Genomic DNA, 16,226 nt, shown 5'->3' with positions numbered 1-16,226 from the left:
ACTGGAATTCTCCAGCCGTTCGCTGGCGACGGGGTTCTCTGCTCCCGGCAGCAGCGCACAACTGCCGGCGGGTTTCCCGGCGGTGCTGGGTGGCTTCAATGGGGATTCCGATTGACAGCAGCAGGAAAAGAGAATCCTACCATTGGGACTGGCATGCCGCCTCCTGTCCCCGAGAAAGACGCAGCTGGGAGGCCGGACAATCCCATACGTGATCTTATTTAAACGTACAAGATGGGGGGTCATGTGATGTAAGCGTGGGAGTGGCTGCATTCCCACGAGTCCTGGTGCTGCCCACCTTTTAATCTATTTTATTTAACCTGATGCACAATGCATAATTATTTGATGCTGATGTGTATGATCTGTGCTATGTTCCTGGAAGATCCTCGCTGAACTTTGGCGATGGGGACCAGAGTAAAGTCAAGAAAATTCTTGTTTGATTGGAGATGGCCGGGGTGGGGCTCAGTTTGCAGTGGAAGTTGCATGAGGGTTGGGCCTACGCTTCGGCGATGCCATTGGTGTCAAGGTGGTGGCTGCCATTGTGAGTGAAGTTGTGAACAACGGTTACAGTTCCCTGGCACAGGTTACTGGTGCGCACACCGATGAATTGCGAGACAGTCTTCGACGCCTGGGATCGGTCAAGGGTTCTGACCACTGGTCTTACGTTGCCTTGTTCTTGATGTTCATCAAGATGGGTTGGAGGCGGCCGAACGTGACGGGTCCTCGCCTCCCACCGTGGTCTCGTTTTTTTGTTACCAGAGCTTCAGGACAACGACATGGCAGAGGTGCAGCAGCTTCAGTGAAACTCTGCATGGATCTTGGATATTGCTCGACAATCCTGTCACGGGCTTTGGCCTTTTCAAGCTCTGTAAACGGTTGGGTTATCCTGTGGTTCATCACTAATCCTGAATTGTTCCTGTCATGAGAATGTCGCTTTAAGAAATGTTTGGCTGCTCATGTTACTGCAGTGATGTCAGAGTGTGGGTGGAGCTGAGCTCTGGCTCTGCTTTTTGGTTTCACTTTGAGAAAAGCTTGGGTGTGCCTGTGTTTTTTTGGTTTCGTTTTCAGTGTTGGAGCTGAAGCCAGACAAAGCAGGTGTACTGTTGATCTCTCTGCCATGAAAAGACTATCTCTTGATCATCTCGTGAATTCAGAATTATAAATGTTTTCAGTAATGAATGTAAACCTGATGTGTTTCTGTTAAAAGGTGTTTCTTTTGTCTTCTGGATGTTGTTTTGGAAGTTATTAAGGATTACTCAGTGTTGTATTCTTTGGGGGTTGTATTTGAATTAATGGTTGCTAAGATGGTCACTGTATGTTTTAAAAATGTGAACTTAAGTTCATAGAATAAACATTATTTTGCTTTAAAAATTACTTTTCCATTTCTGCAGTACCACACATGTAGAGTGGGCCGTGTGCTCCCCATACCACAATCTATTAAAAGTTGTGGGTCAGGTGAACTCCATGATACACTTTGGGGTTCTCTAAACCCTGGCCCATAACATTCCCTTGTGATTATAATCCTGATGTCATGTTATTCCTTTTAGCCTGACAAGGTGTGTGATATATGAGCACAGATGTATTTGTCATCTGTTATCCTGTTATATTGCAATAATCATGCTGAGCTGGTTGTGTGACCTGAGGATTGTACAGCATTTACCCAGCTTTTTTATGTGCTATAATCCTTGCTTTTACGCTGAATATCTTTTTGGATATCCTTCACTTTATTTGTAGAGACGATGAGTGGTGCCACAGCAGGGTGTCCAGAAGATAGTTTGATATGGAGATGGTTGATATGACCGTATAAATCCCCATTGTGGGTGAGGAAAGCCTCCGTTAGAACTATTAGTGTTGTGTTTTCCACCTATACTTTTGCTACTTTGGAATTATGGAATCCTTGCTCATCTCCTATGAAAGTTCAGATGAATCATGTATCCTGGAGAAGACTGGGATCCTTTTTTTTCTCTGGTGCTGTTGTAGTAGGGGGAAGTATGCACTGGTGCATGCTCAGGCATGGTCAGTTAATCCTTGATAAAAGCAAATTACTGCGGATGCTGGAATCAGAAACCAAAGAAAAAATGCTGGAAGATCTCAGCAGGTCTGGCAGCATCTGTAGGGAGAGAAAAGTGCTAACGTTTTGAGTACAGATGAGCTTTGACAAAGGGGCATCAGGATTTGAAACATTAGGGGCGTCATTCTCCGACCCCCCGCCGGGTTGGAGAATCGCCGGGGGCTGCCGTGAATCCCGCCCCCGCCGGTTGCCGAAGTCTCCGGCACCGGATATTCGGTGGGGGCGGGAATCGGGCCGCCCCGCTTGGCGGTCCCCCCTGCTCGATTCTCCGGCCCGAATGGGCCAAAGTCCCGCCGATAAATTGCCTGTCCCGCCGGCGTGGATTAAACCACCTTTTGAACGGTGGGACAAGGCGGCGTGGGCGGGCTCCGGGGTCCTGGGGGGGGGGGCGCGGGACGATCTGGCCCGGGGGGTGCCCCCACGGTGACCTGGCCCGCGATTGGGGCCCATCGATCCGCGGGCGGGCCTCTGCCGTGGGGGCACTCTTTCCCTTCCGCCTCCGCCACGGTCTCCATCATGGCGGAGGCGGAAGAGACTCCCTCCACTGTGCATGCGTGGGAAACTGTCAGCGGCCGCTGACGCTCCCGCGCATGCGCTGCCCGGAGATGTCATTTCCGCGCCAGCTGGCGGGGCAACAAAGGGAGTTTCTGCCAGCTGGCGGGGCGGAAATTCCTCCGGCGCCGGCCTAGCCCCTCAATGTTGGGGCTCGGCCCCCAAAGATGCGGAGCATTCCGCACCTTTGGGGCGGCGCGATGCCCGTCTGATTGGCGCCGTTTTGGGCGCCAGTCGGCAAACATCGCGCCGTTTCGGGAGAATTTTGCCCCTGATCTTTTCTCTCCCTACAGATGCTGCCAGACCTGCTGAGATTTTCCAGCATTTTCTCTTTGGTGTCAGTTAATCCTTGGTCATCTAGCCCTACTTGGGTTAGTCTTTAATAATAATAATCTATATTGTCACAAGGAGGCTTACATTAACACTACAATGAAGTTACTGTGAAAAGCCCCTACTCGTGCCATTTCAGTGCCTGTTTGGATACACTGAGGGAGAATTCAGAATGTTCAAATTACCTGACAGCGTGTCTTTCAGGACTTGTGGGAGGAAACCGGAGCGCCCGGAGGAAACCCACGCAGACAGGGGGAGAACGTGCAGACTCCACACAGACAGTGACCCAAGCCGGGAATTGAACCTGGAACCATGGAACAATAGTGCTACCCACTGTGTTACCGTGCTGCCCAATCCATAATTACTTGGCTGCGTGGATAGTGACAGTGGTCACTTGATTGAGTAGGTTGGGGCAATAGTAACTGCATTCATCTGGGTCAGGTGGAGGTTATGTTGGGTGGTGGAGTAAGGCCACCCTTTCCAGGTTGTCGCCTTTTGCAGGGTGGGGGGGGGGGGGGGGGGGCGCGCGCGGGGGGGGGTGGGGGGGGTCCGAGACTGCTTTGCTTCTTGAGATTTGGTTCCACTTGGGAGCTAGTTCCTATTGGGTGTAGGTCTTGAGTATGAGTTTGAGTGCTTTGGTTCAGCACTGTTAAAAGTTTTTCTCCGGCAGAGGTTAGGTTGGTTGGTCGGGTCCCCCTCCACCAAGTGATCTGATACTGGGACTTCCAGACTGTCCTCCTTCTTGAGGCTTGGAATCCCCTGGGAGTGCTGAGTCTTATGTGGTTCTGCTGTTCTACCCCTGGTATCATTTTTGCAAAAATATACGTTGCTAGACCTTGTATGACGTCTATTGGCTAATCCTGGTGTTCCTTTCTTTCTGGGGTTTCCTTTCTTTAGTCGGGCAGGAGAAGGACGGTTACATGCTCTGATTTATTTTATATAATTCTAGACGGTTTCCTTCATCTTGTCAGGGGTGGATAGTCATAAGCTTTCCCAAGATGGGTGTCTCAACAATTCTTCTTCTCCTTGTTGACGGGGTTTCCTTGGTGTCATGATATTCAGGTGATATTCATAGCACATACATACATACATACTGATGGACAGATCAACGGACCAATCAACACACACAACACGACAGCCAATCACAGGCAAGAGCGTACACAGTACAAAACAGGGAACACGACACTTCCTGGGCACTCGAGCAGGAGACAGCTCAGGGCACAGAGCTCATTAGAAGCCACTCAAGACATCCACCATGTGCTGAGTGCCACTACACGATAGAATTAGGAATAGGTCCACAGAATCAAGGGTCATGATCGAACCTCAGTAAACAGTTTACCAGTGTAAATAGATGTTTGAAATAAAACTGCGTTGTACCATTCGCAACCGTGTTGGTTCGTCTGTGTAGCAGAGAACCGAACACTTCACTTGGTGGACAATGGTTTAAGTTTTCCGGTTTTGGAGGCAATGATGCCTCTGATTTGGCTGGAGAGGGGTGAGGTCTGTTGTGTAACGAGTCATGGCATGGTTTAAGTATCCTTGCTTTGCTGGCTGCTGTATACGAGGGTTTGCGCTGCCAAGCCACGTCTTGTGCCAATGGCAGCATCCTGGGGCTTCCTTTCATTGCTTGGGAGGCTGAGTTAGGTTTCAGATATTTTTGAACCCCATAAGGGATCACGTATATTATATAGCTTTCTCTTTTTTTTGCTTACTGGAGGAGGGCGTGCGACATAGGGCCATGTACTTATTGCTTTATCCTGTTATCCTGAGATCCACTACTCTTTTTGGTGTACTTTTATCCTTTCATTTTCTAAATGAAGGGAGATGCCAACTACAACGATTACTATGTTTGATGACCTAAACCAATTGTACAAATATTTGCTAGTCTTCTCTGTAGGTATATGATCCCTCTGTATTGTACCAGATTGTGGGGACATGTTGGGATTTTTGGTTTTATGTAAAATATCTCCTTAGAAATAATGGGCTGGATTCTCCAATTTTGAGGCTATGTTCCCACGCCGGCGTGGGAACGGTGATATTTTACGACAGAGAAAAGGGCATAAAACTGCCACTGATCCTCCGTTTGGCTGGTGGCTTGCATCAAGGCTGCTGATACAGCCCGGAGAATTGCCGGGTCCATGGCTGCGCATGCACACGGCGACGGCCTTCAGCAGCCGCACCACGCTACATGGCGGAGGCCGCTCACGGACCCGGCCCGTGAAATAGTGCCCCCACTTTGGCCGGCTCACGCGCCCCGGACCACCAACCCCCCCACAATGCCCCAGCCCCTGATAAAGTCCCCCCTGTCTGCGGATCGGCGCTTCCCCAAATGAGGCGGTGCTGGACTGAATCCGCAGCCACTACGGCGAGTTCCCGAAGGATGAGACAACACGAGACCGATGCCGTTGTGAACCCGGCCGGTCGGGGGCAGAGCATCGGGGGGCAGGCCTCAGGTAATGTCCTGAGGCCGTCGATTTGTCGCACGGCGTTCTCTCCGAGTACGCTGCTTTGGAGCGGGTGGAGTATCGCGAAAGTAGCACCGCCCCCCCCGATTTGGTCGGTAACTGTGATTCTCCAGCCGATCGCCGAACGCGGTTTCGGCATCGGCGACCGGAGAATCCAGCCCAATGGTTTCGCAATTTTTTTCTGTATTTCTTATCTTTATTTTGGGGTTGAAAAATCATTAACTGGCTCCTGCAAAGGTAAAGGCAGGTCTGCTATCTGAGAAAATTGTCATTGGTGCCTCGGGTAAATTTGGAGTTGGGGAGCTGTGATTTGGTGCACGTCCAAACGGGTGCGAAAACCTTATCCTTTTTTATTTGGCTGTATGAGCAATCGCTACAGGGGAAGGTGTGTGCCGTTTTACCATGGTATCATGGCTTTAACCTCTTCCCTCCCAAACTCTAGCTTATCTGTCCACCATTTTCACTTGCATAAACGGAGGCACCAAGTTCAGTGATTAAGTTGAACTAAATGTGATCTCCTGTCTTTTTCTGTATTCACGTGTGAAGATGTATTACGCTTTACTAGAACCAGGGGACACAGTTTAAGAAGAAGGGGTGGGATTCTCCGCGAACCGGCGGGGCGGGCAACTTCGGCGCGAAGGAGAGGCGTGAACCACTCCGGCGTCGGGCTGATGCAAAGGTGCGGAATCCTCCGCACCTTCAGGAGCTAGGCCGGCGTCGGAGTGGTTTGCGCCGCGCCTTCTGGCGCGGACGGGGCATGGTGCCATGCCAACCAGTGCCGACACACCCCCACCAGCCGGTGCGAGTTGCCGCATGCGGGGGAGCGCCAGCGCGTGCTGGCGTCATCCCAGCACATGCGCAGGGTGGGTTCTTCTCTGCGCCAACCATCGCGGACAGTTACACCGGCTGGCACGGAGGAATAGAGTGCCCCCACGGCACAGGCCCACCCGCGGATCGGTGGGCTCCGATCATGGGCCAGACCACCGTAGGGGCTGCTCCCAGGGCCAGATCCCCCTGCGCCCCCCCGAGGACCCCGGAGGCCGCCCACGAAGCCAGGTCCTGCCGGTAAGGACCTGTTGTAATTTACGCCGGCAGGACCGGCCGTAAACGGGAGGCCACTCGGCCCATCGCGGGCCGGAGAATCGCCGGGGGGGAGGGGCGCTGCCAGCGGCAGCTGGCGGCGCGGTGCGATTCCCGCCCCCTCCAAATCCCCGGCGCCGGATAATTCGGCAGCCGGCAGGGACGGGATACACACCGCCTCCCGGCGATTCCGAGGGGTCGGAGAATCCCGCCCAAGAAGTCTACCATTTATGATGGCGATAAGGAGAATGTTTTTCTCTTGAAGGGTTATTAGTATGTGGAATTCTCTTCCCAAGGAAGCAGTGGAGGCTGGATCATTGAATTTATTCATGCCTGCGATACTTAGAGTTTTGACAGTCAAGGGCGTCAGGAGTTATAGAGGGTGGCAGATGACAAAGTAGAGTTGAGACACAAACAGATTGGCTACAGTCTTATTGAATGGCTGAGCAGGCTTGAAGGGAAGAATGGCCTTCAGCTCCTAACTCCTATGTGCCTAAGGCGGATCACCACTGGTGGCAATTGGGATGGGCACTAAATGCTGGCCTAGCCAGCGATGCCTTCAACCCGTGAAAGAATAAATAAAAAAGAAAGCAGAGTATTAATCCATGGCACCATCTTGTTGCATCTGGTCAGCATTTCTTATACCTCAGCATGATTGCTGCACGGGCCTTATTGGTCAAATATTCTTGCACACCATAAGTAAAGAAAGAGGATCAGAACAGAGGAAAATAATTGGCAGATAGGCGACCTACCACAATGGCAACAATTGAATCCCCACAGTGCAGTGAGGCCATTCGGCCCATCAGGACTGCACCAACCCTCCGAAAGAGCACCCTACTGAAGCTCACTCCCCCACCCTATCCTTGTAATCCTGCACATCGATCAAGGCCAATCCACCTAACCCGCACATCTTTGGACTGTGGGAGGAAACCGGAGCACCCGGAGGAAACCGACGCACACACAGGGAGGATGTGCAGACTCCACGCAGACAGTCGCCCCAGGCCGGGATCGAACACGGGTCCCTGGCATTGTGAGGCAGTAGTGCTAACCACTGTGTCGCCCCATCTGCAACAAGTGACATTCTCTACATAAATTACCTGAGGATCAAAGTTCACCGAGATGAGTTTTGTTTCTGGGTCCCGTTTGAGGAGAGGTTGAGTGAGATTATACTGAGACTTTTCAGAAACAGTCTCAGTCCATTCTAAATACAGCTTTGCTTCATACCTAAAAAAAAAGAAGACATTTCAGAGCGAGAGAAGAATATGTGGGAATTTGAATTTCTTGAGCTAGAATCCACACAATCTTGGATTAAATAGCTCAGGAACCATTGAAAATGAGCCAGGTAACTTTAAGGAAGCCATCCGTTATTGATTTACCAGTTAATTATTCTCCCTACTGGCTATGTGAAATAAACTGGTGAATTTATGTTCAATAACACGTCTGGAGTAAAACTCTACAGTTCACAAAGAATAAAGATCAAAGAAAGGTACAGCACAGGAACAGGCCCTTCGGCTCTCCAAGCCTGCGTCGACCATGCTGCCCGTCTAAACTAAAATCTTCTACACTTCCTGGGTCTGTATCCCTCTATTCCCATCCTATTCATGTATTTGTCAAGATGCCCCTTAAACATCACTATCGTCCCTGCTTCCACCACCACCTCCGACAGCAAGTTCCAGGCACCCACTACCCTCTGTGTAAAAAACTTGCCTCGTACATCTCCTCTAAACTTTGCCCCTCACACTTTAAACCTATGTCCTCTAGTAATTGACCCCTTTACCCTGGGAAAAAGTCTCTGACTATCCACTCTGTCTATGCCCCTCACAATTTTGTAGACCTCTATCAGGTCACCCCTCAACCTTCTTCATTTCAGTGAGAACAAACCAGGTTTATTCAACCTCTCCTCATAGCTAATGTCCTCCATACCAGGCAACATCCTGGTCAATCTCTTCTGCACCCTCTCTAAAGCCTCCACATCCTTCTGGTAGTGTGGCGACCAGAATTGAACACTATACTCCAAGTGTGGCCTAACTAAAGTTCTACACAGCAGCAATATGACTTGCCAATTTTTATACTCAGTGCCCCGGCCAATGAAGACAAGCATGCCGTATGCCTTCTTGACTACCTTCTCCACCTGTGTTGCCCCTTTCAGTGACCTGTGGACCTGTACACCAAGATCTCTCTGACTGTCAATACTCTTGAGGGTTCTACCATTCACTGTATATTCCCTACCTGTATCAGACCTTCCAAAATGCATTACCTCACATTTGTCCGGATTAAACTCCATCTGCCATCTCTCTGCCCAAGTCTCCAAACAATCTAAATCCTGCTGTATCCTCTGACAGTCCTCATCGCTATTCGCAATTCCACCAACCTTTGTGTCATCCGCAAACTTACTAATCAGACCAGTTACATTTTCCTCCAAATCATTTATATATACTACGAACAGCAAAGGTCCCAGCACTGAACCCTTGGAACACCACTAGTCACAGACCTCCAATCAGAAAAGCACCCTTCCATTGCTACTCTCTGCCTTCCATAACCTAGCCAGTTTTGTATTCATCTTGCCAGCTCACCTCTGATCCCGTGTGACTTCACCTTTTGTACCAGTCTGCCATGAGGGACCTTGACAAAGGCCTTACTGAAGTCCATATAGACAACATCCATTGCCCTACCTGCATCAATCATCTTTGTGACCTCCTCGAAAAACGTTATCAAGTTAGTGAGACCCGATCCCCCTTCGCAAAACCGTGCTGCCTCTCGCTAATACATCCACTTGCTTCCAAATAGGAGTACATCCTGTCTCGAAGAATTCTCTCCAGTAATTTCCCTACCACTGACGTAAGGCTCACCGGCTGTAGTTCCCTGGATTTTCCTTGCCGCCCTTCTTAAACAAAGGAACAACATTCACTATTCTCCAGTCCTCCGGGACATCACCTGAAGACTTGGTACCTCCGTTTATGAAAATGAAAGATTTCTGTCAAGGCCTCAGTAATTTCCTCTCTTGCCTCCTTCAGTATTCTGGGGTAGATCCCATCAGACCCTGGGGACTTATCCGCCTGAATATTTTTCAAGACACCCAACACCTTGGCCGGTATTCTCCCCTACCCGGTGGAGCGAGGGGTCCCAGCGGGATGGAGTGGCGTGAACCACTACGGCGTCTGGCCGCCCTAAAGGTGTGGATTTCTCCGCACCTTTCAGGGCCAAGCCCTCACCTAGAGGGGCTAGGCCCGCGCCGGAGTGGTTGGCGCGCCGCCAGCTGGCGGGAAAGGCCATTGGCGCCATGCCAGCTGGGGACAAAAGGACTTCGCCGGCCGGCGGAAGTTCGCGCATGCACGGGAGCGTCAGCAGCTGCTGACGTCATCCCCACGCATGCGCAGGGGGGGGTGTCTCTTATGCGTTCGCCATGGTGAAGGCTGTGGCCGAGGCGGACGGAAAAGACTGCCCCCATGGCACAGGTCCACCCGCGGATCGGTGGGCCCCGATCGCGGGCCAGGCCACCATGGGGGCACCTCCCGGGGCCAGGACCCCAGAGCCCGCCCGCGCCGCCTAGTCCCGCCGGTAAGAGAGGTGGTTTGATTCTCGCTAGAGTGACAGGCATTCCAGCAGCGGAACTTCGGCCTATTGCGGGCCGGAGAATCGCCGGGGGGGGGGGGGGGGGGGGGGGGGGGGCGCCGACCGGCACGGCGCGATTCCCGCCTCCACCGAATATCCGATGGCGGAGAATTCGGCAACCGGCGGGGGCGGGATTCACGCCAGCCCTGGCGATTCTCAGACCCGGCGGGGGGGTTGGAGAATCCTGCCCGTTGTCTTTTTAGATTTCAATCTTACCCAGGCTATCTACACACCCTTCTTCAGACTCAACATCCACCAATTCCTTCTTTGGTTTTGGATTGGATTGGATTGGATTGGATTTGTTTATTGTCACGTGTACAGAGGTACAGTGAAAAGTATTTTTCTGTGAGCAGCTCAACCGATCATTAAGTACATGAGAAGAAAAGGGAATAAAAGAAAATACATAATAGGGCAACACAACATATACAATGTAACTACAAAAGCACTGGCATCGGATGAAGCATACAGGGTGTAGTGTTAATGAAATCAGTCCACAAGAGGGTCATTTAGGAGTCTGGTGACAGTGGGGAAGAAGCTGTTTTTGAGTCTGTTCGTGCGTGTTCTCAGACTTCTGTATCTCCTGCCCGATGGAAGAAGTTGGAAGAGTGAGTAACGGGTGGGAGGGATCTTTGATTATACTGCCCGCTTGAAGTGAAAGTGAATACAAGTTGGTTCGTTGTGGCTCAATGGGTGGTTCGCTTATCTTAGAATCACAAGATTCTGAGTTTGTCAAGTCTCTTTCCCGGTCTTGAGCACAAAAATCAAAGCTGACATTCCAGTATAGCACAGAGGATATGCCACACTGTTGGACGTGCTGTCTTTCAGGGGAGATAAGAAAGCGAGGCCCGCCTGCCCCTCAGGTAGATGAAATAAGGTTCCAGCGTACTAGACACAATGGGCCGAAGGACCCCTTTCTCTGCTGTAAAACAAACTCTACTCAAAGAGGAGTAGAGGATTTCTACCTCATGTCCAGACCAAAATGAATCTCTCCATCAACACCACAAATACAGATGATATCTTCATTATTACATTGCAGTTTGTGGGAGCTGGCTGTGTATAAACTGCCTGCCATGTTCCCTCCATTACAACAATCACTACACTTCAAAAATATTTATTGGCTGTCAAGAGCTTTGGGATATCTGTGGTTGGGGAAAGTGCAAAAGTCTTTCTTTCTTTGTTCATCATAGGATCAAGTCATCTTTAGTTGTGTGTGTGTAAAACAAATCAAAGCTTGGTATCCAAGTAGATATCCAGGGCAAGGTTTCCGGTGACATAAAAACAATTTAGAGTTATTTAGCACTTTCAACAGAATGAAACATCCCAAGGTGCTTATCAGGAGCATTATAAAACAAAGTATAACACTGAGTAAGTAGATATTAGGTCAGTGCCAAAAGCTTGGTCAGAGATACGTTTTAATGCGTTCTAACTTGGAGGCAGTGGCGTGGTGGCGTGCTGGACTAGTAATCCAGAGACCCAGGGTGCTCGGGGAACCTGGATTCAAATCCCACCATGGCAGATGGTGGAATTCAAATTCAATAAACATCTGGAATTAAAAGTCTAATGATGACCTGAAACCATTGCCGATTGTCATAAAAACCCATCTAGTTCACTAATGCCCTTCAGGGAAGGGCATCTGCCCTCCTTACCTGGTCTGGCCTACATGTGACTCCAAGCCAACAGCACAGTTGTTGACTCTAAATGCCCTCAGCAATAAATGCTGGTTTAGTCAGCGACTCTCACATCCCATGAACAAATAAAGAGAACAAATGCCTTAAAGGAGTAAAGCAATTTAGCGAGAAAGCGAGGTGTAGGGGGACATTTTCAGAACTTAGAGCCCAGGCAGATGAAGGCATGACCACCAATGGTGGAGAAATTTTGAATGGCAATGTGCATAAGGCCAGAATTAGTGGAGCAAATATCTCAGGGACTTGGAGGGCTGGAGGAGATTTCACAGACAGGTAGAGGCGAGACCAAGGAGGGATTTAAAAACAATGATAAGAATTTTAAAATCAAGATATTGCTTGACCAGGAGCCAAGTTATGTTAGTAGAGGGGTGATAGGAGAACGCGACCTCCTGCAAGTTAAGATGCAGGCAACTTAGCTTTGAACTTAGCTTGAGGAGAGTAGAATGTGGAAGACCAGCCAGGAGTGTGTTGGAATAGTCAAGTCTGGAGGAACTAAGGTATAGATCAGGGTTTCAGCACTGGATTAACTAAGGCCGGGGCAAAGTCGAGTAATGTTGTAAAGGTGGAAATAGGCATTCTTAGTGATGGTGCGAGTACGAGGTTCAATCTCTCTTTGGGATCAAACTTGTCATCTAGGTTTTGAACAGATCAATTTAATCTCAGACTGTTACCAAGGAGCAGGATGGAGTCAGCAGCTTGGGAACAGATTTTGCAGCAGGCACCAGAAACAATGGTAATTTCTTGTAGACTGCCTGTGAATTTGCTCTGCGATGTACATTCAATGATGTAATCCTGGGTCTCATTAGGAGCTCGGCAGTCACATGAGAGGGGTGCTTGAATCTTCCATCTACCTGTAAGGTGGCAGCATTCACCATGAGCAGTTCTGATGGCTGTCCACTGTTCACAAGGAAGATTTTAATCCTTCAGATTGTACTGTGGGCTGCTCTATAAGGATTCCATTTGATATGACCCTTTTTCCAAGTGTTACCCCTCGCTCATCAATGATAAAGGAAGATTCCTGAAGGGCTTTGACAATTGTTCAGAATAGCCTTTTAGATTCCAGACATGTTGGTGGATGGCTGGTCAAGTCAGCCTGGCCAAGCATGTCCTTACTAATGTCATGGTCGCATCCTCTGGAGACTGCATTTCATGGTGCAAGTGTGATTGTGCAACATTGGCAAGCACAGAAAACCAGGGCTTTGGTGTTGATTAAAACGTATCATTGATAATTCTCATGGTAGAGTCCAGTTGGGCATTAATGGATTTGACACTACTCCATATAAGAGCAGGGGGCTATCCTGGTATCCTGGCCAATATTCGTCCCTCTATCAGCTTCACAAAAGTATGTTGTCGGGTAATTTTGGGCGGCACGGTAGCACAGTGGTTAGCACCGTTGCTTCGCAGCAGAAGGGTTCCAGGTTCGATTCCCGCGTGGGTCACTGTTTGTGCGGAGTCTGTATGTTCTCCCCGTATCTGCGTGGGTTTCCTACTGGTGCCGGAGTCCGGTTTCCTCCCACATGTCCCAAAAGACGTGCTTGTTAGGTGAATTGGACAATCTGAATTCTCCCTCTGTGTACCCGAACAGGCTCCGGAATGTGGCACCTGGGGGCTTTTCACAGTAACTTCACTGCAGTGTTAATGTAAGCCTACTTGTGACAATAATAAAGATTATTTTATTATTATTATTTTATCAAGTTGCTGATTATGGGAGCTTCTGTGCAAATTTGCTATCGCAGTTCCTACATTATGACAGTGACTAAACTTCAAAAGTACTTTACGATGTCCAGTGGTTATGAAAACTGCTATATAAATGCAAACCTTCTCATGGCCAAAGTCATGTGTAACTTTTACGAAGAGAGATTTGGCAAACTGGGCCTGTATTCTCCAGTTTCGAAGAATGAGAGGTGATCTCATTGAAACCTACAAAATACTTAAAGGAATAGAGAGGGTAGATGCAGCTAAGATGTTTCCCTTGGTTGAGGAGTCGAGAATCAGGGGCCACAATTTCAAAATAATGGAGATGCTACTTAGGCGGGAGATGAGAAGAACTTTATTTACAAAGAAGGTTGTGAATCTTTGGAATTCTCTACCCCAGAGGGCTGTGGAAGCTCAGTCAGTGAGTATTTTTATAGCCGAGATTGATAGATTTCTGTTTAACAATAACGTGAAGGGTTATCGGGATGGTGAGTGTGAAAGACAATGAAGTGTCCATGATTACATTGAATAGTGGAACAAACTCAACAGGCTGAATGGCCTTCACTTGTTCCAATTCCTGATCAGAGTTCCCTCATTGGTGTCCAAGGCAATATCATCAATACATGCGAATATAGGGGTGCCTTTGGACGGGATTCTCCAAACCCCGCCGGGTCAGAGAATCCTCGGGGGGTGGCGTGAATCCCGCCCCGCCGCTCTGACGCCAGCTGCCGTATTCTCCAGCGCCGATTTTCGGGTGGGGGCAGGGATCACACCGCGCTGGTCGGGGCCAACGGACCCCCCGGCAATTCTCCGAGCCCCGATGGGCCGAGCGGCCGTCGGTTTCTTGCTAGTCCCACCGGCGTGGATTGGACATGGTCCCACACGGCGGGACCTGGCTGGTAGGCCGGCTGGTGCGATCCTCGGGGGGTCGCGGGGGATCCGACATTGGGGGGGGCCCCCACGATGGCCTGGCCCGTGATCGGGGCGCACCGATCTGCGGGCAGGCCTGTGCCATGGGGGCACTCCTTCCTTCCGCGCCGGATCCTGTAGGCTCCGCCATGGCCGGCGCAGAGAAGACATCCCCCTGAGCATGCACTAGAATACGCTGGCCAGTCTGCGCATGCGCGGAACCATGCCGGCGGTTCTGCGCATGTGCTAACTCGCGCCGTCCCTTCGGCGCCGGTTGCCGCAGCGCCAACCCTTCCAGCATCAGCCTAGCCCCCCGGAAGTGCGTAGGATTCCGCAACTTCCGGTCGGCCCGACGCTGGAGTGGTTTGCGCTGCTGTTTACGCCGGCGGCGGGCCATCACGGGGATTCAGAGAATCCAGCCTTTTATGTGCAAATCACATTGAATAATAAGGGTACCTGGAGAAAACTCAGTGCAAGCTGATTCTTCAGCATCCTATATCTGCTCTTCTGACTGCGCAGAGCAGGACTTGAATCCTGAGGCAAGAGTGCTACCAGCTGAGATATGCAGCTGAGATATATTCCACCTCAAAATTCATCAAGCAGCCCAAGATCTGAATGTCTCTTTCAACAATGCAGAGGCAAACTCTAACAAAATGAAATCATACTGTGTTATATCGACAACATCTCCAGGAACTCGAGAAGAAACTGAACTGGGGGATCAACCTGATCCAGAATGTTGTCAGATTTACATGGGGAGTGGACGCTCTCCATATGGTGGAACTCGCCATGGTGTCTCTATATTTTATACTCTCTAGCGGAGAGCTGCCCTCTGTACAAGTCAAAGTGTTGTCTGCTGAGCATGGAGTGCAGAAGATGGATTTCCTGCAAGGAAAAATGGCAGAAAACTAGAAAAGGAATCCATACAGTACCATACCTCACTGTCAGATTCACCAATGCCTCAGCAGTCTTGAGTTACCACTGCCAGCCTACTTCGGCATACATTGTTAAAGCTACCACTTGGTTTCAGCAGATAAGAATGCCTCTCCACTTTATGACAAATGCAAAGTAAGGTGATTGGGAGGGTAGCATTCGGTGTGTGTGGCACGTAGCTTTTCCACAACTCTTTCATTGGATCATTTAATCTGATGAAGTCTCTCTTTACATTTGGTTTGCTACAAGGGAAACCACTGCGATGAATTTCTGTTTACTTCATTAAGTCTGCCAAATGTGGGCGCACACAATGACTTCTTCCAGTTAAAATGCACAATCTTCCTGCATTTGTTTCCACAATAGTTGGACACGTCGACTGGACGAAATTATCCCCACTGATCGCTTAGATCCACACTTTCTTCACCAATGTGAGCTCACCCAATTTCCTCGCAGAAAATCAGAAGCACAAAGAACTTAGATCCAAGATAAATATACTCGAGTTGAAGTATAATGATTGTACACATGGAAACATCTGTTGTAGTTTGTATTTCATTCCGAAAGCTGACAGTCGGGGCTCCGAACATCACGAAGCAACATCAAGATCTAGAGAATAGGTTTCACTCCATCGAACTCTATATTTTAACCCACACTGCTGAAGTGAATGGCTGAAAATCCAACTTCCTCTGAGGCAGTTCTTTGGGATCGAGGATGGCCTGCTTCCACTCTGGTTCAACGGGTCTGAGATAACTGATAAGCCCAGCGAGCAATCTGCAGACTCTGTCTCACGTGGAGGAGATGGTCCTTGGACAGTCAGGTAGATGAGGTGTTTGGAGGTTTCTGCGCTCCCTCTGATGCCTTGACTTCACGGCCGGGGTTCTCTGATCCCGCGCCGGGTCGGAG

The 16,226-nt window shown here is 49.8% G+C and overlaps 1 protein-coding gene across 1 annotated transcript in view; it reads right to left on the bottom strand.

The window, feature by feature from the left end:
* Positions 1-16,226, bottom strand: part of dnah9 (dynein, axonemal, heavy chain 9) — a 779,494-nt gene that overhangs the window by 659,251 nt on the left and 104,017 nt on the right. Inside the window, exon 12 of the mRNA XM_072483125.1 lies at positions 7,593-7,719. Coding sequence (XP_072339226.1) covers positions 7,593-7,719 — 127 coding nt within the window. The remainder of the gene's footprint in view (positions 1-7,592; positions 7,720-16,226) is intronic.

This window comes from Scyliorhinus torazame, chromosome 18, assembly GCF_047496885.1.
Source record: "Scyliorhinus torazame isolate Kashiwa2021f chromosome 18, sScyTor2.1, whole genome shotgun sequence".
NCBI classification, from domain to species: Eukaryota; Metazoa; Chordata; class Chondrichthyes; order Carcharhiniformes; family Scyliorhinidae; genus Scyliorhinus; species Scyliorhinus torazame.
This window is presented reverse-complemented; position numbering and strand designations above follow the sequence as displayed.